This window comes from Chiloscyllium plagiosum, unplaced genomic scaffold (assembly GCF_037043375.1).
Source record: "Chiloscyllium plagiosum isolate Xiang-an unplaced genomic scaffold, Cpla_swu_hap1 HiC_scaffold_4, whole genome shotgun sequence".
Classification (NCBI taxonomy): Eukaryota; Metazoa; Chordata; class Chondrichthyes; order Orectolobiformes; family Hemiscylliidae; genus Chiloscyllium; species Chiloscyllium plagiosum.
The window spans coordinates 18,731,745-18,756,350 of NW_028270142.1; the positions used below are offsets into that span (position 1 = coordinate 18,731,745).

Below are 24,606 nucleotides of genomic sequence, written 5' to 3' on the forward strand. Positions count from 1 at the left end.
CAGCTGATCTACTACTGTAGCTACAGTATTTTTATAGCTAGTCCAATTTAGTTTCTGGTCAATGGTTGTTGACAGAGGGGAATTACCAGAGTGGAAGCATCATTGAATGTCAAGGACTGATGGTTAGATTCTCTTCTGTTGGATATTGTCAATGTCTGGCACATGCGTAACATGAATGTTACTTGCCACTTGGCAGCAGAATCTTGGATATGGTCCAAGTCTAGCTGCATTTGGACATGAACTGTTTGAGTGTCTGAGAATTCATAAATGGTGACCAATTAAATCTCTCAGGTTTTAAACAATGAGATATAATTATCTAATAAAACACTTATTGGTTTATTATAATAACATTTATTCAAAAAAATTGACACCACAGTAGGTAATATACAAGTACAAATGCAAGTACACACTTACTTACTTCAGAAAAAGAGAAAAAACATAAATCAGAAACCATTGCTTTATGAAAAAAAACTGGCCAATGAATTATTCTTGAAGGCAAAAGAATAAAGCATAGAATGTTCTGGAGTCTGTTGCTGTGAATGGTCGCCGCTGCAGGGTCTTGATGTTTCTTCAATCTGTCTTCAAAAGAACAAATATATTTGACCTCTAACTCAGGATTTTGAGAAATGAGAAAACAGTGGGCAGCTTGTCCTTAGCTGGATTTCCTTCAAGCGAATTTATTTTTAGCAGACTTTCTACTGACAGAATCATTTATTTAAGAAAGGCGGTAAGGAAACGCCAGGGCACTACAGACCTGTGAGGCTGACAATAGTGGTGGCAAAGTTATTGGAGCAGATTCTGAAGGACAGATTTACATGTATTTGGAAAGGCAAGGACTGATTAGGGATAGTCAACATGGTTTTGTGCATGCAAAATCATGTCTCACTAACTTGAGTTTGATGAAGAAGTGATGAAGAGGATTGATAAAGGCAGAGTGGTGGACGTTGTCGATAAGGACTTCAGTAAGGCTTTTGACAAGGTTCCGCAAGGTAGACTGTTTAACAAGGTTAGATTACATGGAATACAAGAACTATCCATTTGAATACAAAATTGGCTTGAAGGTAGAAAACAGAGGGTGGTGATAGAGGGTTGCTTTTTGGACTGGAGGCCTGTCACCAGTGCATGCCACAGGATTGGTGCTGGGTCCACTCCTTTTGGTAGCTATATAAATGATTTGGATGAGAAACTAGGTAGTATGGTTAGTAACTTTGCAGATGACACCAAAATTGGTGGCATAGTGGACAGTGAAGAAAGTTACCTCGGAATACAACAGACCTGGATCTAATGGGCAATGGGCCAAGAAGGGGCAGATGGAGTTCAATCAAAATAGATGTGAGGTGCTACATCTTGGTAGGGCAAATCAGACCAGGACTTATACACTTAATAGTAGGGTCCTGGGGAGTGTTGCTGAACAAAGAGACCTTGGAGTGCAGGTTCACAGTTGCTTGAAAGTGGAGTCACAGATTGACAGGGAAGTGAAGGCGGCATTTGATACACTTGCCTTAATTGGTCAACGCATTAAGTATAGGAGTTGGGAGATCGTGTTGTGGCTGTACAGGACATTGATTAGGCCACTTTTGGAATACTGTGTTCAGTACAGGTCTCTCTGCTATAGGAAAGATGTTTGTGAATCCTTTTCAAGTTTCACAACGATGTTACCAGAGTTGAATAGTTTGAGCAATAGGGAAAGACTGAATAGGCTGGGGCTATTTTACCTGGACTGTCAAGAAGCTAAGGGAAGGTCTTGTTTATAAAATCATGAGGGACATGGATAGGGTGAATAATCAAGGTCTTTTCCAAGGTCAGCTTGGAAAAGTTGGACCAAAAGGTCTGTTTCTGTGCTGTACATCTCTATGACTCTCCATAAAACAAGCTGCTCTTCAAGCTAGTTATTCTTTAAAAACAGTCCGAGCAGTGGTCCACAGAAAAGCAGGCAGTTTTCACTAATGATGCCTTACACAAAAAGCCTTGTTTTAAAGATTTCCAATGTCCAAAATGAACTTTCATTGACCTTTTTTCAAGAAACCATGAAGTGTTTGCACAAAACTTGAAAAATTCATTTTCCACAATCCTTCAAAATAAGTTTTTCAAATGATATTAAAGTGTTGTTGCTTCAATGGGAAAGAATGTTTTCAGAAGGAAATTGAACATCAAAAACCCTGGCAGACATTTCAAAAACTCACCTTAGAAGGAAGATAGCTGAAGAGATAGTGGAGGCATTAGTAGTGATCTTTCAGAAATCGATAGAATCACGGGGAGTCCCAGAGGACTGGAAAATCACTAATGTGACACCCTTACTTAAGAAGGGAGTTAGGCAAATCACAAATAATTACAGAACAATTTGCCTAACCTCGGTCGTGAGCAAGGTCCTGGAATCCATTGTGAAGGATGAGATTTCTGAATACTTGGAAGTGTATGGTAAAATAGGATAAAGTCAGCATGGTTTCATCAAGGGGAGGTCATGCCTGACAAATCTACTAGAATTCTTTGAGGAAATAACGAGCAGGTTAGACCAAGGAGAGCCAATAAATGTTATCTACCTGGACTTCAAGGAGGCCTTTGATGTGGTGCCGCACAGGAGGGCACTAAGTAAGAGTGGTATCAGAGTTAAGGTGCTAGCCTGGATAGAAGCTTGGCTGTCTGGCAGAAAGCAAAGACTGGGGATAAAAGGATCCTTCTCAGGATGACAGCCGGTGACAAGTGGTGTTCCGCAAGGCTCGGTGTGAGGACGACAACTTTTAACTTTATGCATTAACAATCTAGAAGGAGGAACTGAGGGCAATCTGGCTAAGTTTGCAGATGAAACAAAGGGAGATAGGTAGAACTGAGGAGGCAGAAGGATTTGAACAGGTTAGGAGAGTCGGCAAAGAAGTGACAGATTGAGTACAACGTGGGGAAGTGTGAGGTTGGAAGAATAGAGGCCTGGCCTATTTTCTAAATGGGGAGAAATTTCAGAAGTCTGAAATGCAAAGATACTTGGGAGTTCTAGTCCATTGCCCCTAAAAATAAACTTGCAGGTTGAGTCAATAGTTAAGACGACAAATGCAATAATGGTATTTATTTTGACAGGACTTGAATATAAAAATAGGGACATACTTCAAGGCTATGGTTAGATCATATTTGGAGTATTGTGTGCAGTTTTGGGCCCCTTATCTCAGGAGGGATGTAGTGACCTTGGAACATGTTCAGAGAAGCTCACGAGAATGATCCCAGGAATGAAAAGCTCAACATATGAGGTACATTTGAGGACTCTGGGTTTATACTCGGAGTTTGGAAGGATGAAGGGGAATCTAATTGAAACATACAGAATACTTAATGGCCTGGTCAGAGTAGATGTTGGGAAGATGTTTCCATTGTAGGAGAGACCAGGACCCGGGGTCATAGCCTTAGAATAAAGGGAAGATCTTTTAGAACGGAGGTAGAGATACTACTTTAGCCAGAGAGTGATGCATCTATGGAATTCATTGGCACAGAAGGCTGTATATTTAAAGCTGAGATAGATAGATAAGTTTTTGGGGATCCAGAGTTACAGGGAGAGAGGTTGAGAAACTTATCAACCATGATCGAATGGCAGGGCAGACTGGATGGGCTGATTTCTGCTCCTTTTGTCTTATGGTCTTACTATGTTCTCACCATTGTAACATGTTCAAAAGTAATACTGTGCATTTCAAATTTATTAATCAAAGATTAATTTAGTTTTGAATCATCATCTTTTTCATTATTTACAACTGCACATAAAATATGACAGTCATACATATGGCTTGTCCTAGTCAGGCTGTTTTGATGTTTATCCAACAAATAAGTAAGAGTTTGAGACCCCTAGTTTTGCCTTGCTACCACATCCCTTTATGTCTGTTTCCTTTTAAATGCTTATCCAACGTATTCTTAAATGTTGACATACACTTTGTTTAAAATAACTCCAATTATTATATTCAATTATTATATTATATTCACAACCATGTATAGAAAAATATTTTATTCTGTTTTCTGACCCATACCTCACATTTCATTTAAACACCTCTATCAAATAATTACATAGCTTTCAAAGTTGTAAAGAAAACACTTTAAGGCTCCATCTGTATTTTTAGTTCCTGGTAAATCTGTACTTAGTCTCTTGATCTGCAGTTGGGAGCTCCATTATTCTATACACAGATTTATCATTATGTTTCAAACATCCTCATTCTTTATCGCTTGGGATTGCTGGCATTCCAATAACTTTATTATTTTGTCTGCTTGAACAGTTAAATGACTACACATGTATTGAAAAATTGTAAATGCATTATATGGCTTATTTGCTAGTTCATCTTTTGATTAAAGACTTGTTAAAATATAGGCTAGAAACCATTAAGTCATGCCAACAAAAGCAAAATACTGCAGATATTGGAAAGCTGAAATACAGAAATAAATGTTTTAAATGCTCAGCAGATCATACTATGTAGAGAGAGAGAAAACAATTAATGACTTGATGAAAGATCATTGATCTTAAATATCACTTTTTTTTCATCTCTCCATAGCAACTAAGATGTCAGAAAAGACTTGCAAGGATGTTGTCAGGGTTGGAGGATTTGAGCTATAGGGAGAGGTTGAATAGGCTTGGGCTCTTTTCCTTGGAGGCTGAGGGGTGACTTTATAGAGGGTTATCAAATCATGTGGGTCTTGACAGGGTAGATAGACAAGGTCTTTTCCCTGGGGTGGGGCAGTCCAGAACTAGAGGGCACAGGTTTAGAGTGAGAGGGGAAAGATATAAAAGATAACCAAGGGGCAACTTTTTCACACAGAGGGTGGAGTGTGTGTGCGGAAGGGGCTGCCAGAGGAAGTGGTGGAGGTTAGTACAATTGCACCATTTAAAAGGCATCTGGATGAGTATATGAATATGTAGGGTTTGGAGGGATATGGACGGAGTGCTGGCAGGTGGGACTAGATTGGGTTGGGATATCTGGTCGACATGGACGAGTTGGACCATGCTGTACATCTCCATGACTACTTGACCGCCGAGAGATTTTTGGCTTGTCTGTTTCTATGTCAGATATCCACAAATGCAGAAACTTGTTTTATAATGTAGTTGTAATGCCATATAGGGAGAAACTGTTCCCCCTTAGTAGAAGGGTTAATGACAAAGGGGTGCAGTTTACAGCAAGGGACAGGACATTGAAAGGATTTGAGGAGATTTTCACCCAGCGGGTAATAGGTATCTGGAACTCACTACCTAAAAGGATGGTAGGACCAGGATATTTGGGAAGCATTGAGATGAGCTTGAAATGCAAAAAACACACAAGGGGAAGGGAAGTGTGTGTGGTGGGGTGGGTGGGGGGGGGGGGGGGGGTGGCTTGAGAAAACTCAACAGTTCTGGCTGCATCTGTAGAGAGAGAAAGCATAGTAAATGATTAGAGTCCAGTGACTCCTCTTCAGATCTAACTTCTGACTGCACTTACTGGACTCAATGCTATGACTCTTGTTTTCTTTCTCTCTCTCCCCCCAGAAACTGCCAGATCCATTCAGTTTCTGCAGGAACTTGTGTGTATCTTTCTCGGCTTCTTCAGTACAGTTCTCTTTTGGATCTGTAGCATATGTGGATTGTGGTTTTTGGTTTTATTTCAGAACAGATGCTACAGTTTGGTGATGGGCCAAAGGGCCACCTTCCTTCATCATGCGATCACAAGCAATGGAAAGCTGCAGACAAACATTTCTTTATTTTGTTAAAAAATCACAGCACCAGACTGTAGTCCAACAGGCTTATTTGGAAGCACTAGCTTTCGCAATGCTGCTCCTTCAATCAGGTGGTTGTGGAGTATAAGATTGTAAGACAATTTATAGCAAAAGTTTACAGTGAGATGTAACTGAAATTATATATTGGAAAAAAGTCTGGGATTGTTTGTTAAGTCTCTCATCTTTTAGAATGAACATGTTGATTTCAGTTCTTTCATATGTAAATCGAAGAATGTTTAAAAGTTACATTCTCAAGTAAACTTTAACAATTGGTGGCCCAAATAATGCATTGAAGGTATGAGCTGCCCTGTGAGAGACTGTCAGTCAGTGCCGCAACGGTCAGACGGATTCGAAATCTAAAAAAATGGATTTCCAGAATCTTAAATGGATTTATGCAGTTTTTGAGCAAAGTAAACTGTAATTCTGCAAGTACAAATTCATCCCACAAACGTGCATGTGTGTGTGTGGTGGTTATGAGTGTGTATAAAGGAGTAGAATGAGAAAGTGCATGTGAGAGAGTATATGCGTGAGTGTATGAGAGGGGGTCCTGCAGCATAAGAGATAGACATTGTTGGCTGCGTCACATGAATACCTACCATGTACATGGTGGGAAGGTGTCCCCATACGTAATGGCAGAATCCATGTCAACATCCTGACACTTCTTGCAGCATCCATGACAAGGTTGTATGGTGTTGTCCTAAAAGCTGGACAGTTTGCTGCGAACAATAACCTATTTGAGATTTGGTGGCTGCTTAAAGGAGAGAGGCGGAGGTGTGGGGAAGGTGCTCATTCTCAATGATAATGTGTTGCAGGTTGCAAAGAACATTGTACTTTTTTAAAAAAAAAAATTACACCTTAAATGCATTATCTGGGCTAGCATGACACTAATTGTTAAAGTTCACTTGAGAATAGCTTTCATATGTAAATTGCAGAACATTTTGAAAGAACTTAAACTAACATGTTCATTCTAAAAGATGAGAGGCTTAAACAATCCAGGTCTTTTCAATACATAAGTTAGTTACATCACACTGTACACATTTGCTTTAAATTCTGTGTCTTACAACCTATACTTCATAAGCACCTGGAGGAGCAGCACTGCTAAAGCAAGTGTTGATTTATTTGGAAGCACAACCTGGTGTTGTGATTTTTAAGCTTTGTACACCCCAGTCCAACACCACATCTCAAATCATTTATTTCAAAAGTATCCTTGTACGTGTATGTAGTCACAAACAGTTCTGTACATTAGCATATCAAGGAAATAAAGCATTGGTGTTTGACTGTCCAAAGACCTCTCCAACACATACAATACAACTTACATACCAAGATAGTGGAATTCTGAATTCAGTAAAAAAAACTGGAATTAGGAGTCTAATGCTGACCGTTGTGGATTGTCGGGAAAAAACCCATCTGGTTCACTAATGTCCTTCAGGGAAGGAAACTGCAATCTTCACCTGGTCTGGCCCACACGTGACTCCAGACCCCAGCAACATGGCCGACTCTGAAATGCCCTCTGGGCAATAAATACTGGCCCAGCCAGCGATGTCCACATTCATTAAATGGATTTTAAAAAGAGATGGGGAAATTGATGAGAGACGGGGCGCAAAACGAGAAGAGAGAGAGAGAGAGAGAGATTTACATACCTTCGCATCAACATCAAACTGAATACCAGTGACTGGCTGCTTGACCTGGAAGCGGAGCCCGGCCGGGAGGGGGGGCTCGCGCGGTGCAGTCTGGGAGCTTTGCCCGTTGGCGTCCGCTGCGTGTCTCGCGGACTCTGAGCCGCTGGCGCTGGCGGAGCGCGAGCGGCTTGACCCTGGACCGTGCGCGAGGAGGCGGCGGGAGGCCCGAACTGAACAACATCTGGGAGAGGAGACGGGAGGCGGCGGGAAAATAAAAACCGCCGCTTGACACCTTCCAGGACAAGGCCTCTCCTCCGCTCGCAACTTTATACCTTCCGTAATTCATCCCGACCTCTCCGGAGTTTGATTGCTGCTGGAGGAGGAGATTGAGGCTCTGGTTGGGGGGGGGGTGGAAAAAAAGGTTATCGCGGGAAAGGCAACCTCCTCTTCCACCACCACCCCTTCCTTCCCCCCCACCCCCCCCAAACCCACTCCGGCCAACGATCGGATCAGCGACCCCTCCCGTCCCCTCCCTGATCCACCATGTCCGGCGAGAGGAACAGGCGATCGCTGGCTTTCCGCACCGGAGCCGCCGCCGTCAGGATCGACCCCGAGCTAGGGCCTCACCACCACCAAAACAACAACAACAACGGTAGCGGCAGCGAGGCCTCGAACGGGGCCTTCCCGTCCGTCAGTCCGAGCAAATCGGCCGCGCTGGACGGCGCCCAGGCCGAGGCCCCCCCAGCTCCAGCCCCCTCCGCCGAGGAGGACTGGGTCGAGACGGTGGTGGTGGACGACGAGTACCCGGAGCAAGAGGTCTCCTCGGTGCGGGTAGTCGACGGCGGGTCGATCAGCAGCAACGAGTCCGAGGAAGAGGAGGAGGAGGCGGCGCCGGTGGCGGCGGCGGACGGGCAGCTGGAAGGGATGGACGGGCCCGACAGTAAGGAGCGAGCCCCGACGCCCGGTGAAGGAGCCGGAGGCGCCGTGGGTCAGGAGGACGAGGAGGAAAACGGCGGCGGCTGCAGCAGGAGAGGATTCGGGCTGACCCTGCTCGGGCGGCCCCAGTCCTTCCTGCTGCCCCAGCAGCGCACTTTCCAAAGGTCGTGGCTGCAGGAGTTCCCGTGGCTTCAGTACGAGCAGGAGACGGGCCTTATGTACTGCTCGTGGTGCCTGCGGGCCAACAGCGGGGCGGGGAGCAACAATAACCGCAACAAGTTCGTGAAGGGAAGCCGCAATTACAGACGAACCACGCTGCTGCGGCATCACCTTTACACCGAGCACCGGCAGAATGACCCAACGGCTGCCGCCTGCATGGAGGTGAGTGTGATTATAAATCACAACTGCAAAAGGCGGTCTCGGCTTCCTCTCCAGATGGGGGAGGGTGATAAGTAGCCATTGCTGATCCTGCGTTCGTTCAGATTGCTGTGACTCCATTTACTTCAGGCTGAGAGCGCTGGTTCTTCAGGTTACTCCGAGTTAAAAAAGACGATATGGTTTCGAATGCTCTTTCCCTCTCGCCCAGTCTCTTCCCCCCCCCCCGCAGTTCCTTAATCCATTTTCACAACAGATCGAATTCAGTTTGGATCTATTGATTGGAACGGAATTTGATCTTGTACCCTGTGCCCCATGGATTGGAACACAGCACGGCGAGAGATCACATTACTGATCAGTGTACGGTGTATTTGGAAGCGGACGAAAAATGCAACCAACAAAATAAAGTTTCTATTGTGGGTGGCACTTTAAAAGAGTTTTGTTGCCCCCGCACAGTATGATGCCGTCTGGTTTGAGAATTTATTTTGTAGGAGTGCGTGCTGTCTTGCGTTGGTCAATAGTATTTTTCAGCTTGGTAAATTAAAATTCATTCCACTTTTTTTGCATTGCAAGGAAGCATTCTAACATTTTAAGCGATTGTATTGCTATTTACAGTATACCTAAAAGCTGTTAGGTATGGTATTAAAAACATTTTTTTGGAAAAATAAAAATGTAGATCTTGGAAATCAAACAAAAACTGAAAATACTCAAATGTAGCAAATTGGGCAGGCTCTTTGGAGAGAGTTAAAAATCACACAACACCAGGTTATAGTCCAACAGGTTTAATTGGAAGCACTAGCTTTCTGAGCGCTGCTCCTCCTTCAGGTGGTGAAGGAGCAGTGCTCCAAAAGCTAGTGCTTCCAATTAAACTTGTTGGACTGTAACCTGGTGTTGTGTGGTTTTTAATTTTGTATACCCTAGTCCAACGCCAGCATCTCCAAATCTATGGAGGGAGTACACTAGTTGCAATGTCAGCTGTAAAGCCTTCATAAGGATTTAGCAAAATGCTGTTTTGAAAAATGGAACAGTATAGCTAAGGCATTACAATTTGGTTCAGTGGATAACCCATTTTAATCTTCAAGGTGGTTGTGGTGAAACGGTTAAAAATTATGTCCCAATACATGTGTGAATCTAACCGGAATGGAGGTGTTGCTTAGTCCCGTGTGAATCTTATTACACACCTCCCCGTGTGAATCTTCTTATCTGTATGTAACCAGAATGGAATGTGTTTTTTAGCCTTGCTCTGCTGTTCACATGAATGTTTATATCTGGAAAAGAGTATATCAGCTGGAAAAGTCTCCAGTTCGGAGAGTCTGCTCCGGGGTTACGTTTAACCGCCGAGCGTGGGTTGTTGGCAACCGCTCTACGAGAACTGACGGCTCCCAGTTCCGGTAACATGTAGAGTGAGTATAAGCCAGACCCGGGAGTCTGCTCCGGGGTTACGTCTAACCGCCGAGCGTGGGTTGTTGGCAACCGCTCTACGAGAACTGACGGCTCCCAGTTCCGGTAACATGTAGAGTGAGTATAAGCCAGACCCGTTGTAAGTATGAGACCTGGTTGTGGCGACGCTGCGGGGAATAAAATGCTCATATTCTAGCAGACTCGCCTCTTGGTCGTTTGTTCTGTGTCAGACTACTCTCCTACGAACGTGACCTTGAGAATTTTTTTAAAACAGTGGTCAAACTTCATTATAGATTGGTTCTACACTTTGAAGGTTCTAAATTAAACCTACCAACTGTGATCATTAGTGACATGAGCCTCAGCTTATGATATTTTGATCAGGAAACCATCAGCCACTGATGTCTTTTCGGAGTATTTTCGAGAGCTACAGAGTATATAATAAAATTTGCAAATACAATTGTAAAATTTGCAGATACCTATTAGTTTCATTCTGCACTTGAACTCTGTAATAGAGACATGAAAATCATGTACAGTTAATATCCAGAAGACTTTAAAATTGCAATTTTTAGACATTGGTTATAATCTATTCATTGTGATGCATAAATTGGACGAACTTTGATTGAATTCAAGAACTGATTTGAAGTAGTTTGACCAGTGTTATCTTTTTGAATAATGCCAAGTCTGTTCAAACATAGGTTTGTCAGTACTCTTGGTATTTCGTTGTGTTACAGGGCTCATAGCAATGTTAGAAAGTAAATTGTAAATGCAGTCATTGATAAGTGGACCAGTTTTGGAAAAAAAAGAGGAATGTTCTCACTGGGTCAATAATAGTAATTGTCAAATCATATGAAACCTTCTTGTCTTGCTGCAACATGCCTTTTTTTGACAACTCCCAAAGACAGCATTATGGAGAGGATAATTTGAAAAGGCACAGCTGCCTTGTGAAAGGTATTGTACCAGCCTAGAATAACAGTCTGTCTCAAATTAATGTAATTGCATCTATCCCAGATGAGCTCACTGTCACTCGTTTACTTACATTATCTGAAAGTCTTGTTCCTTGATCAGTTTCTTCAGTTTTCTTCCAATGCATGTTTGTTTTTATAGCACTGCATATGAAAATATAGTCAAGATAGAGTTTAATCAGATAATATTTATTAATGTGCTCATGAAGTACATGAATATTTTAAAATGACATTGATGTATATAGAATAACAGTTCAGATGATGTAAAGATTTCGAGTGGTAAGCAGTGACTAGTCGGGTCATTGATGCAGGGATCTCACCTATTCGCAGTGTGTTTTGATGATTTAGGTGAGGGAACTCGATGCAATATTTCCAAGTTTGCAGGCAACAGAAAGTTGTTTCGGAGGGTGAAATGTGACAAGAATGCAGAGATGCTTCAGTGTGATTTGGATGAGTTGAGCGAGTGGGCAAATGAAGTATAGTATGGGTAAATGTGAAGTTATCCATTTTGGTCCCAAAAACAGGAACGCAGGGTTATTATTTCAGTGGTGATAGATTGACAAAAGGGGAGGTGCAACAAGATGTGTGTCTTTTATACCAGTCTCTGAAAGAAAGCATGCAGGTGCAGTAGGTGGTGAAGAAGGTAACACTATGTTGTACTTCATAGCAAAAGAATTTGAGTACAGGAGTAGATTGCTGTAATTGTATAGGATCTTGGTGAGACAACCTCCTTATTTGAAGAGGATGTTCTGGCTATGAATGGGGTGCAACAAAGATTTACCATATTTATTGTTGCAATGGATGGTCTCACGTAAGAATAGAGACTGGATTTTTGGCTTGAGGTCAGAAGAATGAGAGAAATCTATAAAATTCTACCAGGGTAAATGCCAGAAAGGATGTTCCCTTTCTTGGGGAATCCAGAATCAGGGATCATAGTTTAAAGATGGGGGTAGACTACTAAGGATGAGACAAGAACTATTTTTCACACTGTGTTGAGCCTGTGAAATCCTCTGCCACGAAAAGTGGTCAAGGCCATAATATCGGTTGTTTTCGAGAAGTTAGATATTGTCTTTAGGGCTAAAGGATATGGGGAGAAATTGGGAACAGGATACTGAGTAGGATGATCAGCTATGATCATGCTGAATGGCAGAGTAGGCTGAAAGGGCAAAATGGCTTACTCCTGCTCTTTTATATGTTTCTACATCTGTTAAAGAATCAGGGATCCTGAAAGCATAAGTGACTTTGTACAAAATTGTTGAGGTTTCCTAGTTTGACTTGAACCCCAAGATTGCATTGTTGGATCTTGTGTAACATTTCAGTGCATTTGAAGATTTTTTTAATGCAATTTCTATGTTGAATTCTTTTTGGGAGGGTTTGTAATTAGTATTTTAAGATAGGCAGATGACAATATACAGCACTTTTCTGAATAAATGGAACCTGTTTGGCTTGTCTTGATGAAATAATGCAGGTTAATGTTTACACCATGTTCCTGTAGGAAGTATCCCTTTAGACACCTGAGTAAGTATTGTAAAAAAAAATTGGGGTTTTAAATCTTATTGAGAGGTCACGTGTTTTAATAAGGAGGTTGTGAAATATTCTTGAAGACTTTGATTGTTCACTGTTCACTATAGAACTGGTCAAATACACTAGAAAAATCCACGGACCAACTTGTTTTCAATGCTGTTTTATTTCCGTTCAAAGCTCTATCTATTAGGCATTTACTTTGCGAATTCATCATCTTGATTGGCCACAACAAAATTTTTTTGAGGTTGTCAAGCAGTGTTTTTAAAGGAAGCTATATTCCCGAGAGAAGCATTTAACAAGATTTCAGAGTGAGAGATTTTTGTTTTGCATTTGGGATCCATTGGTTTCCCAGTAGAGTTTTAGTACATCGAGATTATCTTTCTTAAAGTTATTATTTTCCTAAATGTGCAGTGGCTTAAGTCTAAATGGAACTGCCATGGCTAGATTTAATCATTCAATTTTCTGTTGCCAAAGCTAAGTCTCTTTTAGGAGATTTTACTGTAGTTGTGTTACTGGAAACTATTTATAATAAATATCGTCCCTTGAAAATCATCACAATGTGATACTTTCTGGGATCTTTGTGATATTTGCTCTCAATGTTAAGGAAATATCTTGTGCAAGATTTAACAGTTTGCATTCTTGGGTGATATCTCAAATCTATAAAGGCAAGTTTTCAATGTTAGTTGTATTATTTTTTGACAAGTTTTAAAAGTTAATAAATATGTTAAAACTGTTATGCTAGTTTTTTTTATTTTCATGTTTGTCCTGCATGTACCTTTTCTTTCTTGTCTTATTCGTGATAGTTAAGAAGTAGGCAAAGGCTTTATATAGAGTCACAGTGTCATACAGCACAGAAACAGACTCTTTGGTCCAACCAGTCCATGTCGAGCATGATCCCAAACTAAACTAGTCTCATCGTCTTCTCCTGGCCTATATCCCTCCAAACTTTTCCGATACGTATATCCATCCAAATGTCTTTCAAATGTTGTAATTGTACCCGCATCCACCACCTCCTCAGGAAGTTCATTTCACATGCAATCCACCTCTTAAAAAAAAATTTACTTCTTATGTCTTTTTAAATCTCTCTCCTCTCTCCTTTAAAATGTGCCCCCTAGTCTTGAAATCCCTCATCTTAGGGAAAAGACAACTACCATCAACTCTTATCTGGACCTCTTATTATTTTATGAACTTCCATCAGGTCACCTCTCAACCTCCTACGTGCCAGTGAAAAAAACTCCCATCCTAGCCAACCTTTCTTTATAACACAAACCTTTCATACCTACAGCATCCTGGTAAATCTCTTCTGAACCGTCTCTAGCTTGATAATATCCTTCCCTATAACTGGGCAACCAGAACTGGATACAGTAATCCAGAAGAGGCCCCACCAATGTCTTGTACAACCTCAACATAACTTCCCAACTGCTATACTTAAAGGACTGAGCAGTGAAGGCAAGCATGCCAAACGCCTTTTTAACCATCCTGTCTATATGTGACACAAACTTTAAAGAATTATGTACGTGCACCCCTGGTCCTTCTGTTCTACGACACTACCAAGGCCCTTCCATTAATTATATAAGCCCTACCCATGCTTTTTATACTAAAATACAATACCTTGCACTTATCCAGATTGAACTCCAACTGCCATTTTTCAGCCAATTGACCCATTTGATCAAGTTCCCTTTGTATTCTTAGAAAACCTTCTTCACTGTCTACTATGCCACCAATTTTGTGAGATCAAGAATGTCTCAATCACTGCCTTGAAGACATTTAACATCCTGGCCTCCACTGCGATCCGTGGCAATGAATTTCACAGGTCCACCACTCTCTGGCTGAAGAAATGTCTCATCATTTCTGTTCTAAATTGACCCTCTCTAATTCTAAGGCTGTGCCCACGGGTTCTAGTCTCCCCGCCTAACAGAAATAACTTCCCAGCTTCCAACCTTTTAAGCCATGCATTATCTTGTAAGTTTGTATTAGATCTGTCCTTCTAAACTCTAATGAATACAATCCCAGAAATCTCAGCTGTTCATCGTATGTTAGGCCTACTATTCCAGGGATCATCTGTGTGAATCTCCGCTGGACACGCTCCAATGCCAGTATGTCCTTCCTGAGGTGTGGGGCCCAAAATTGGACACAGTATTCTAAATGGGGCCTAACTAGAGCTTTATAAAGTCTCAGAAGCACATCGCTGCTTTTATACTCCAACCCCTTTGAGATAAATGACCACATTACATTTGCTTTCTTAATCACGGACTCAACTTGCAAGTTTACCTTTAGAAAGTCCTGGAGTAGTCCTAGATCCTTCTGTACTTCACCTTTATGAATTTTCTCACTGTTTAGAAAAAAGTACATGCCTGTATTCTGTTCTCCAAAGTGAAAGAACTTGCATTTGCTCACATTGAATTTCATCAGTCATATCTAGGACCACTTTCCTAAACTGTCTAAATCTTTTTGCATGTTCTCATTCCAGTCATCAGGCACACTGCCTATGGTTATAAATGGTGCAAATACTTTTGCAAGAGGTCTTGTAATTTCCTCTGTCACTTCCAACAATGTTCTGGGATAGATTTGATCAGGTCCCGGAGATTTATCCGCCTTTATATTCTCTAAGACCCACTGAACTTGCTCTTCTGTAATGTGAACTGTTTTTAAAACATCAAAGTTTATTTCTCTGCATTCTCTAGACTCCATTTTTTTTCACAATAAAAACTGATGCAAGATATTAATTTAGTATCTTTCCCATCTCCTGGAGTTCAACACAAAGACAACCTCCTTGATCTTTAAGAGACCCTACCCTCTCTCTAGTTACCCTATGGTTTTTAGTGTGTTTGTAGAAACTCTTCGGACTATTGTTAATCTTACCTGCCAATGCTAACTCAAAACCCCTCTTTGCCTTCCTGATTTCTCTCTTATGAATGCCCCTACATTCTATCTATTGCTTAAGAGATTCAATTGAACTAAATTATCTACATCTAAAGTAATAATCTGCATCTGCTGTTAGTATGATGGACACAAGTTTGTAAAGTGATAACTGGCTCAGTTTCAGGAAGACTAATACATGCAATTGATGTATTGTTTATGTGGGTCAGTTAGATTAAAAGTAACATTTCAAAGTTGGCGTTTAAATGGTTGAGAAGTTAAATTAGCATTTTACTCATGCAGACATGGAAATTAAAGGCAGTTGGTTAGTTAAGTGCATTTAGCTCATAAAATAGCATTCTCAATACCTTTTGGACAGCTAAATTTAGCTCTGATGCATTTTAATTTTAGGTAGTATACTCAAATTTTCTCTTGCTTTCTTATTCTAAGCTTCTGTTAGACCGTACCAAGTTTGAGGATATGATTATGGGCTTAAATTTGTAGTTTTTGCAGCAGTCTGAAATCATCCAAAATTACTTACTTATACATCCGATACTAGATCTAGTAATTGTTACAATATTTTATGGAACATTGGGTTTTACTTATTGAATAAATCGTTTCCCTCAGTTCACGTATTGGGATATTCATTGAGTGATCTGGATTACATTTGTATCAAATTAAATGAGTTGGAACAGCTTACTTTTATGGTAATAAAGTTTTTGAACTAGGACTGATGAAGCACATCAGTATTGGAACATGAGCTGACACAATTGGGTAACACCTAACAAATGTTGTCAACTAATTGTGTGAATAAACTGGTAGAATTATTAGAAATCAATGCGATTATATGGATCATTGCATATGAGTCAAGGTCACACATTTGGACATCAACATTTTCGTTGTTTCTATTAGATATTAAATTTCAACTGGAGCTTCTTCTGTCCACATATGTTATTATTCAGTAATGTTCTGTCTCATTCAAATTTGCTGTATTATGGTGAGCTTTCTGGTCAGGTCATTCATACTGTATTGCTGGTTCTTAGGTTTCAGTTCTTTGTTGATTGTAAAAATCAGGAATATGTTCCCGACTGAGCTGAGTAATGAGAACAATCCTGTGTTTGATTCCTGATCTTGACAGAATTTGTTAAACCCCATATCACATAATCCACTTTTGAGATATGCAACGTAAAGGCAAGTACTGTCTTCAAAACCATTTTCCATGAATTCCATAATTCTGTTGCGTCATAAGAGTCTGCTGTCTCAAAGGTGTAATTTCAGATTGCTACAATCACAACTTAGTTTTTAAAGAATCAGGATAGTTGGTCTTTTAAAGAAAATATTTCTTTGATCCAACTTGAGCAAAATTATATTGCCAAGCTAACGTTTTAATCAGATTTTGAACAACTGTTCTTCTAAGCACCTAATATATCAGGTAATTTATTTTAGCACAAACATTGTCGCAGAACAAAGTGTAAGGATGCAGATTTGCTGCCTGTTTTATTGAACGTAACGTAAATATATGCAGTAGTAGACCATTTGACCTCTTGAGCCTGTTCTGCCATTGATTAAGATGAAGGTTGATCTGATTGTGGCCTTCATTCATTTTTCTGCTTAGCCACGTCATTTGATTTCCTTTACATTAAAAAATTGTGACCCCGTTTGGGATAGAGTTCCAAAGATTAACAACCCTCTGATAGAATAAATCCTTCCTAATCTTTCTCTTAAGTGAAACCCCTTTATTATGATGCTGTTCCCTTAGTTTTTGATGCCCCAAGATGAAGATATCTTGTAGCATCTTCCCTACTAATTCCTCAATATATTTTTCAATAAATATAGGCTGAACCTTTCCTCCTTAAAAGTTGTCTCCCACAGCTGATCTAAATATGTTAATTCCATTGAATATGATGAGTAGTATGCCCTATGAATATGGATACAGAGTTGGAAAGTTTATTCTTATTAGCTTTGACAAAGGGTCAGTTAGACTCGAAACGCAGCTCTTTTCTCTCCTTACAGATGCTGCCAGACCTGTTGAGATTTTCCAGCATTTTCTGTTTTGGTTTATTCATACTAAAACTACACTGCCTCTCCATGAGCTGACTTGGATCAGCCAGTCTTTAAGTTGTTAACCTGGCATGGTTCTTTGATTACTGGAGAACCTTTTCTGAGCAAACTCTGTTCTTCCTTCGCTAGGGGCTGAAACTGCATGCAGTATTGTAAGTGGGGTCTCACCAATGTCCTGCACGATTGTTGAGGATTTTTCTATATTTTGTCCTTTCCCCTTGCTAAAAGGCCAGTACTTTATTTACCTACATAACTACTTTTTTGATTCATAATGAGGTCACCCAGATCCCTCTGTACTACAGAATTCTGCAGTCTACCTTTCCATTTAAATAATCTGTTTTCGCATTTTTCCAACTGAAGTGGACAGCCTTTTATTTTCCTACATTATATTCAGGTTGATTTTTGCCTACCCGCCTAGCCTATCCATATTAGTCTTTTTGAATCCTCATCACAACTTGCTTTCCTCCCTGTAGATTTGGCTACTGTACAATTGGTCCTTTCATCCAATTCCATTACATGAAATTTAATGCTTCCTCTTTGTCTTTCCTGCTTGTTACATGTTCAAAAACCTCTAACGCTCTTTCACAAAACCATGTTGACTGCACTTGTATTCTGATATTCTCGATGTCCTGCTATTACTTTCTTAATAATGGTTTCCGGCATTTTTCCAATGACAGCCTGATTCTTGTGGGACTAGGCCAATCGCAGGGACAGCTCCTCAAGAAATGTTGTTTGATGGTCTGGAATCAATTGGTCTAAAAATCTTGCTCTTTGAGAAAAAGCGCACCATTTTAGAAACTAAGAAATGTTTCCTCTAATTTTTAAGGTGTTAATTGTCAGATTATTGTTACAGCTAGTCTGTCATGCATGCAAATATTCATTGATTGAAAGACAAAGATAATTCATTGATTGAAAGACACAGTTATGAAGTTTGTGATTGATGGAAGACCTCTGCTTGAACCATATTAATGAAAGTACTACTCATCTTAATTTGACCAACGTTAGTCACATTTCTCACTATTTCCATTAAACATTTTGTTCTGAGCTTGAGCTGTAATTCTATAAAAATATTAAAAATTGTCTCCCACAGCTAATCTAATATTTTAACTCCATAGAATATGCTTAGTATGCACTATTTGTATAGCTGTGCTATTGGAAAATTTAGGCAAAAGTGAGACATCCAATCCCTCTACACCTCCATCCACCATGACCAGGGCCTCCAAGCCCTCCGTTTCTTCCTCTCCCGACGTCCCCAACGGTACCCTACCACTGACTCTCTCATTCGTTTGGCTGAACTGGTCCTCACCCTTAACAATTTCTCCTTCGAATCCTCCCACTTCCTCCAGACCAGAGGGGTAGCCATGGGCACCCGTATGGGCCCCAGCTATACCTGTCTCTTTGTCGGCTATGTAGAACAGTCCATCTTTCGTAGTTACACTAGCACCACTCTCCGCCTCTTCCTCCACTATGTTGATGACTGCATCGGCGCCACCTTGTGCTCCTATGAGGAGGTTGAGCAGTTCATCAATTCACCAACAGATTCCACCCCGACCTTAAATTCACCTGGACCATCTCTGACACCTCCCTCCTCTTCCTGGACCTCTCCATCTCCATTAATGACGACTGACTTGATACTGACTGACATTTTTTACAAACCCACCGACTCCCACAGCTACCTGGATTACACCCCTTCCCACCCTACCTCCTGCAAAAATGCCATCCCGCATTCCCAATTCCTCCGCCTCCGCCGTATCTGCTCCCAGGAGGACCAGTTCCACCACAGAACACACCAGATGGCCTCCTCCTTTTGAGATCGCAATTTCCCTTCTTACGTGGTTGCAGATGCCCTCCAACGCATCTCACCCACATCCCGCACCTCCACCTTCAAACCCCACCCCTACAACCGGAGCAAGGACAGACCCCGGTCCTCGCATTCCACCCTACCAGCCTTCGCATTAACCGCATCATCAGCCTACATTTCCGCCACCTCCAAACAGACCCCACCACCAGAGACATATTTCCCTCCGCATCCCTTTCCGCTTTCCGCAAAGACTGTTCCCCCCGTGACTACCTGGTGAGGTCCACACCCCATAACAAACCACCCTCCTTTGCCATTGCAAAACCTGCGTCCACACCTCCTCCCTCACCACCATCCAAGGCCCCAAAGGAGCCTTCCACATCCATCAAATTTTCACCTGCACATCCACCAAAGTCATTTATTGTATCCGTTGCTCCCGATACGGTCTCCTCTACATTGGGGAGACTGGACGCCTTCTCGCAGAGCATTTCAGGGAACATCTCCAGGACACCCGCACCAATCAACCCCACCACCCCGTGGCCCAACATTTCAACTCCTCCTCCCACTCTACTGAGGATATGCAGGAGCTGGGGCTCCTCCACCGCCACTCCCTAACCACTCGGCGCCTGGAGGAAGAATGTCTCATCTTCTGCCTCGAAACACTTCAACCCCAGTGCATCGATGTGGACTTGACCGGTTTCCTCAGTTCCCCTCCCCCCACCTTATCCAGTTCCAACCTTCCAGCTCAGCACTGTCCTCATGACCTGTCCTACCTGCCAATCTCCCTTCCCACCTATTCACTCCACCCTCCCCTCTGACCTATCACCTCCCTCCCCACCCCCGTTCACCTGTTGTGCTCTTTTCTCTTTCCTTCTCCCCAGCCCCCACCACCATTTAACTCTCCACCCTCTATTCCTGATGAAGAGCTTTTGCCCGAAACGGTGATTTTCCTGCTCCTTGAATGCTGCCTAACCTGCTGTGCTTTTCCAGCACAACTCTGATCTATTGGAAAATTTAGTCATGTTAAAACTAACGGCTTTTCTGAGCTGTTGGATGGGGTCATTCAGATCCAGCCAGACTTTAAGTGGTTAAACTAGGATGGTTGTCTTGCTATCACCACCAGACGCCTGGAGGAAGATCGCCTCATCTTCCGCCTCGGAACATTTCAACCCCCGGACATCAATGTGGACTTCAACAGTTTCCTCATTTCCCTTTCCCCCACCTCACCCTAGTTCCAAACTTCCAGCTCAGCACTGTCCCCATGACTTGTTCGGACTTGTTCTACCTGCCTATCTCTTTTTCCACCTATCCACTCCACCCTCTCCTCCCTGACCTATCACCTTCATCCCCTCCCCAACTCACCTATTGTACTCTATGCTACTTTCTCCCCACCCCCACCCTCCTCTAGCTTATCTCTCCACTCTTCAGGCTCTCTGCCTTTATTCCTAATAAAGGGCTTTTGCCCGAAACGTCGATTTCGCTGCTCCTTGGATGCTGCCTGAACTGCTGTGTTCTTCCAGCATCACTAATCCATAATCTGGTTTCCAGCATCTGCAGTCATTGTTTTTACCTCTGTCTTGCTGTTGTGTTCAGTTCTTGGTCTAAAAAGAAATAAGCAAATGGATAGTTTGTATTACTTGTTATTATGGGTAGGCATTTCAGTGGTGACCTTATTATTTAAAGCCACATGTCCACTTATAGCTGTTATAGTAACCATTTAATGTGAAGGCAGGTCTCTTATTTAGGCATGTTTGAGGATTGCATGCAAGGAAAATTGTGATTGTACTGGAGGAAGTAAGTGGGAGAATGCTTTGACCCAAGAATACAGAAGCTATGTAATTTTTTAAAACTTACACTTTTATGTTTCATTCAAAATTTTGGAGATCTGGACTTGCAGTATTTTAATTTTTGTTTTAATTTAGAAATTAGTGTCCAAATTTGGATATTTCACAGTGTAGCATTGAAAGTTTTAAGAATTTGACTAGTTGGAAATGTTGGTGAGATAATCATCAAATTGCAGATGAAAAGTCTTAACAGTTGTGATCATCATCTGTTGATGCCTTATTGTGTTTTGTGTATATAAGTTCTGCAAATGTCAGGGAAATGATTTATAGCAGTATGTGTTGAGGAAACTGGTGACACCTGCCATTCGCAATGAAGATATTTGGGATTTTGCTTTCCATGTACTCAGTTTAAAAAAATAAGCTAGGTATTCAAATGTTAAGTTGCTGCGTAAATACTTAAATCTGTTGAAAAATTGATTTTTCAAATTGATAAGTTTTGATGAAGAGCTTATCCCTGAAACATCGATTCTCCTGCTCCTTGGATGCTGTCTGACCTGTTGTGCTTTTCCAGCACCACACTCTTGACTCTTGGTCTCCAGCATCTGCAGTCCTCCCTTTCTCCTATTAATATAAAGTAGATGTCTGGGATCACACTGGAAATTTCAGCAAGATAGATGATTCAAAACACTTGATGCACTTTCATCCAAACTACTACAAATTGGAAAGGTATTTGAGAGGGACTCTTCGAAGGAAAGATTATAGGCAGTCCCCATTATAGGTTGAGAACGTTTCCATTCATGTGTCTGTTCACAAGGTGATTTGGAAACAAGTTGGAACAGAACGATTAATATAAAATAGCTATTTGTAAGTACAGGAAATGTTTTTCTGTTGGGTTGAGAATGTGTGTAAAGTATAAGCAGGTAGGGAAAGAGTTAAGTTCTGAGTTTTTGTGATACGAGGTTCAGCTGAGCACGACTCAGATCAGATAAGAGCTTGCAGTTAACAATGGGGTTCTGCAGGCAGGGGTAATGGGTTAACAAGGTAGAAAAGCATTCATTATGTAGAGCCATTTAACAATATTGTAAGCCCCCCCAGTATGTGAGGTCAGTTCAATCAGGTGAAAAGTATTCATTTTGTGAAGCCAGTTATTCTTTGTGTTACAGCAGATGGCTTAGTGTTTACTGTTGATGCCTGCTGATAGTAAGAACCACCCAATTAATATGTATGTCGCCTTATCTGGATGCTCCTCCTTGTAAAATGACTATATAAGTTCATTGAGAAACTGCTGTTCGAGAGCAGCTGTGAACTCGTGTCCCTGTGCACATGGACAATCGTTCTCTCTTCATCCAGGGCCCAGAATAAAGATGAAGGAGGTAAAGCCACTGCTGTGTCTCTGAGCCTTTTGCTTCAACTGAGGAGGGGGGAAACAGGATGACAGGGTCTTTAAAATTACACCTATGTATATGATTTTGCGTTCATAAGTCAGACATTCATAAATTGAGGACGCCCTGTAAACTATAGTTTTTTATTATAACATGGATATTGATGAAATGTTTGACCCAAATTGAAATATTTACTTTTTCTGAAATAGGTGAAAGTAATAGGAAGCCCAGTTTAGGCAATAAGGTTATTTTTGATTTCATTTTGTTACTTAACACTCCCTGTTTTGCACAATATACGAAGGTTTAAGCTTGATAATCACTGATCTAATTTTAATAATTCTTTATCATTCACTGTGTATTAAACATGTCTGCAGCAGAGAACCCACCTGCCTCCATGATTATTCATTTGATTGGAGCATTTTCAAGTTAGAAAACAAAATTAATGAAGCATATTTCTTCAGGAAGGTCATCTTTAGTGCTTTCTTGATGTTGTGCTTTGAATATCCTCAACAATCCAAATGATTTTAGTGAAAGCCCCTTTTGAAATTGCAATAATACAGTTGGTAATCTGGGAACCATGACAGAAATAACTTGGATGAGGGGACCAAAACTTTGGTAGCTTAATTTGCAGTCATAAAGGTAGTTGGGAAAGAATGTTGTGTAGAAGAAGTAAAGAAGCTGCAGATTGATGTTAATAGGTTGAGTAAGTGGGCGGCACGGTGGCACAGTGGTTAGCACTGCTGCTTCACAGCGCCAGAGACCCGGGTTCAATTCCCGACTCAGGCGACTGACTGTGTGGAGTTTGCACATTCTCCCCATGTCTGCGTGGGTTTCCTCCGGGTGCTCCGGTTTCCTCCCACAGTCCAAAGATGTGCAGGTCAGGTGAATTGGCCATGCTAAATTGCCCGTAGTGTTAGGTAAAGGGGTAAATGTAGGGGAATGGGTGGGTTACGCTTCGGCGGGGCGGTGTGGACTTGTTGGGCCGAAGGGCCTGTTTCCACACTGTAAGTAATCTAATCTAATCTAATCTAATCTAATTAAATTTAGGGTAAACAGAACAAGCACTTTCCACCACCAGATGATATTGTCCATGCATTTCTGTATGTACAAGTACATTTCAGTGATGTCTCTCACTAATGAAGAATGCAATTGGAAGTTAGTACACTGAATTTTCATTAGGTTGAATACTGTTATCATTTGATGTGAGGCGAAATAAATTAGACATGTGTTACTTCGAACTTTCGCCGATGATCCCATTGAAACAGATGTTTCTGAAACATATTGCCTCGTTAAGCTTTGAGGAGTTGTTATCTATCGGTTGGAGAATCTTATATACAGGCACAGCCTCAAGATTAGTAATCAATCATTTAGGATTGAAGATAAATATCTTCAGTCAAAACAAGAATGTGTATAAGGTATAAGTAAGTAGGGAAAGAGTTCTGAGTTTTGTGAAACAAGAGGTTCAACTGAGCATGACTCAGATCAGATAAAAACTTGCAGTTAACAATGGGGTGCTGGAGGCAAGGGTAATGGGTTAACAAGGTGGAAAAGCATTCATTATGTAGAGCCATTTAGCAATATTGGATGCATTCAGTATGTAAGGTCAGTTTAACAAAGTGAAAAGTATTCATTATGTGAAGCCAGTTAAGTTTAAGAACATTCATTGTGCAATAGCAGATGGCTTAATCTTGACTGTTGACATTCGCTGATTGTAACAGTCACCCATTCAATATGTATGTTGCCTTATCTGCATGCTCCTCCCTGTAAATGACTATATAATTCCTTAAGAAACTGCTTTTCGAGAGGGAAAACCGGGAACCCATGTCCCTGAGCACATGGGCGATCATTCTCTCTTCCTCCAGGGCCCCAAATAAAGATGAAGGAGTTAAAACTATACTGCGTCTCTGAGCATTTTGCTTTGACTGCGGGAGGAAATGGGACGAGAAAAGAATTGTGAATTTTTGGAATCATCAATCGCATAGGTTGTGAATGCTCCATTATTGAATATGCTCATGGTCAGGATCTTTGTATTTGAGAATCAAGATTCATGATGAAGGTAGGGAAGTGGTGTTAGGGTTGAAGACCAGTGTTGAATGGTGGTACAGATCTTCTGATCTACTTTTTTGTGTTTTCATATGTCTTAAGTCATACAGAGAGTAAAGAATGCTTTGAGATTGTCTGCAAGTTTAACTCTGACCT

General features: G+C 41.3%; 1 protein-coding gene and 1 long non-coding RNA gene across 2 annotated transcripts in view; one reads left to right on the plus strand and one right to left on the minus strand.

The window, feature by feature from the left end:
* Positions 1–341: 341 nt before the first annotated feature.
* On the minus strand, positions 342–8,728 carry LOC122549374 (uncharacterized). Its single transcript, XR_015756906.1, has 3 exons — positions 8,592–8,728; positions 7,347–7,719; positions 342–575 (listed from the first exon to the last, which is right to left on the minus strand). It is a non-coding gene; the product is annotated as an uncharacterized LOC122549374 (long non-coding RNA).
* The window catches only part of zbtb10 (zinc finger and BTB domain containing 10), a 103,585-nt gene continuing 86,691 nt past the window's right edge, over positions 7,713–24,606 (plus strand). Inside the window, exon 1 of the mRNA XM_043689094.2 lies at positions 7,713–8,642. Coding sequence (XP_043545029.2) covers positions 7,869–8,642 — 774 coding nt within the window. The 5' untranslated portion in view covers positions 7,713–7,868. The remainder of the gene's footprint in view (positions 8,643–24,606) is intronic.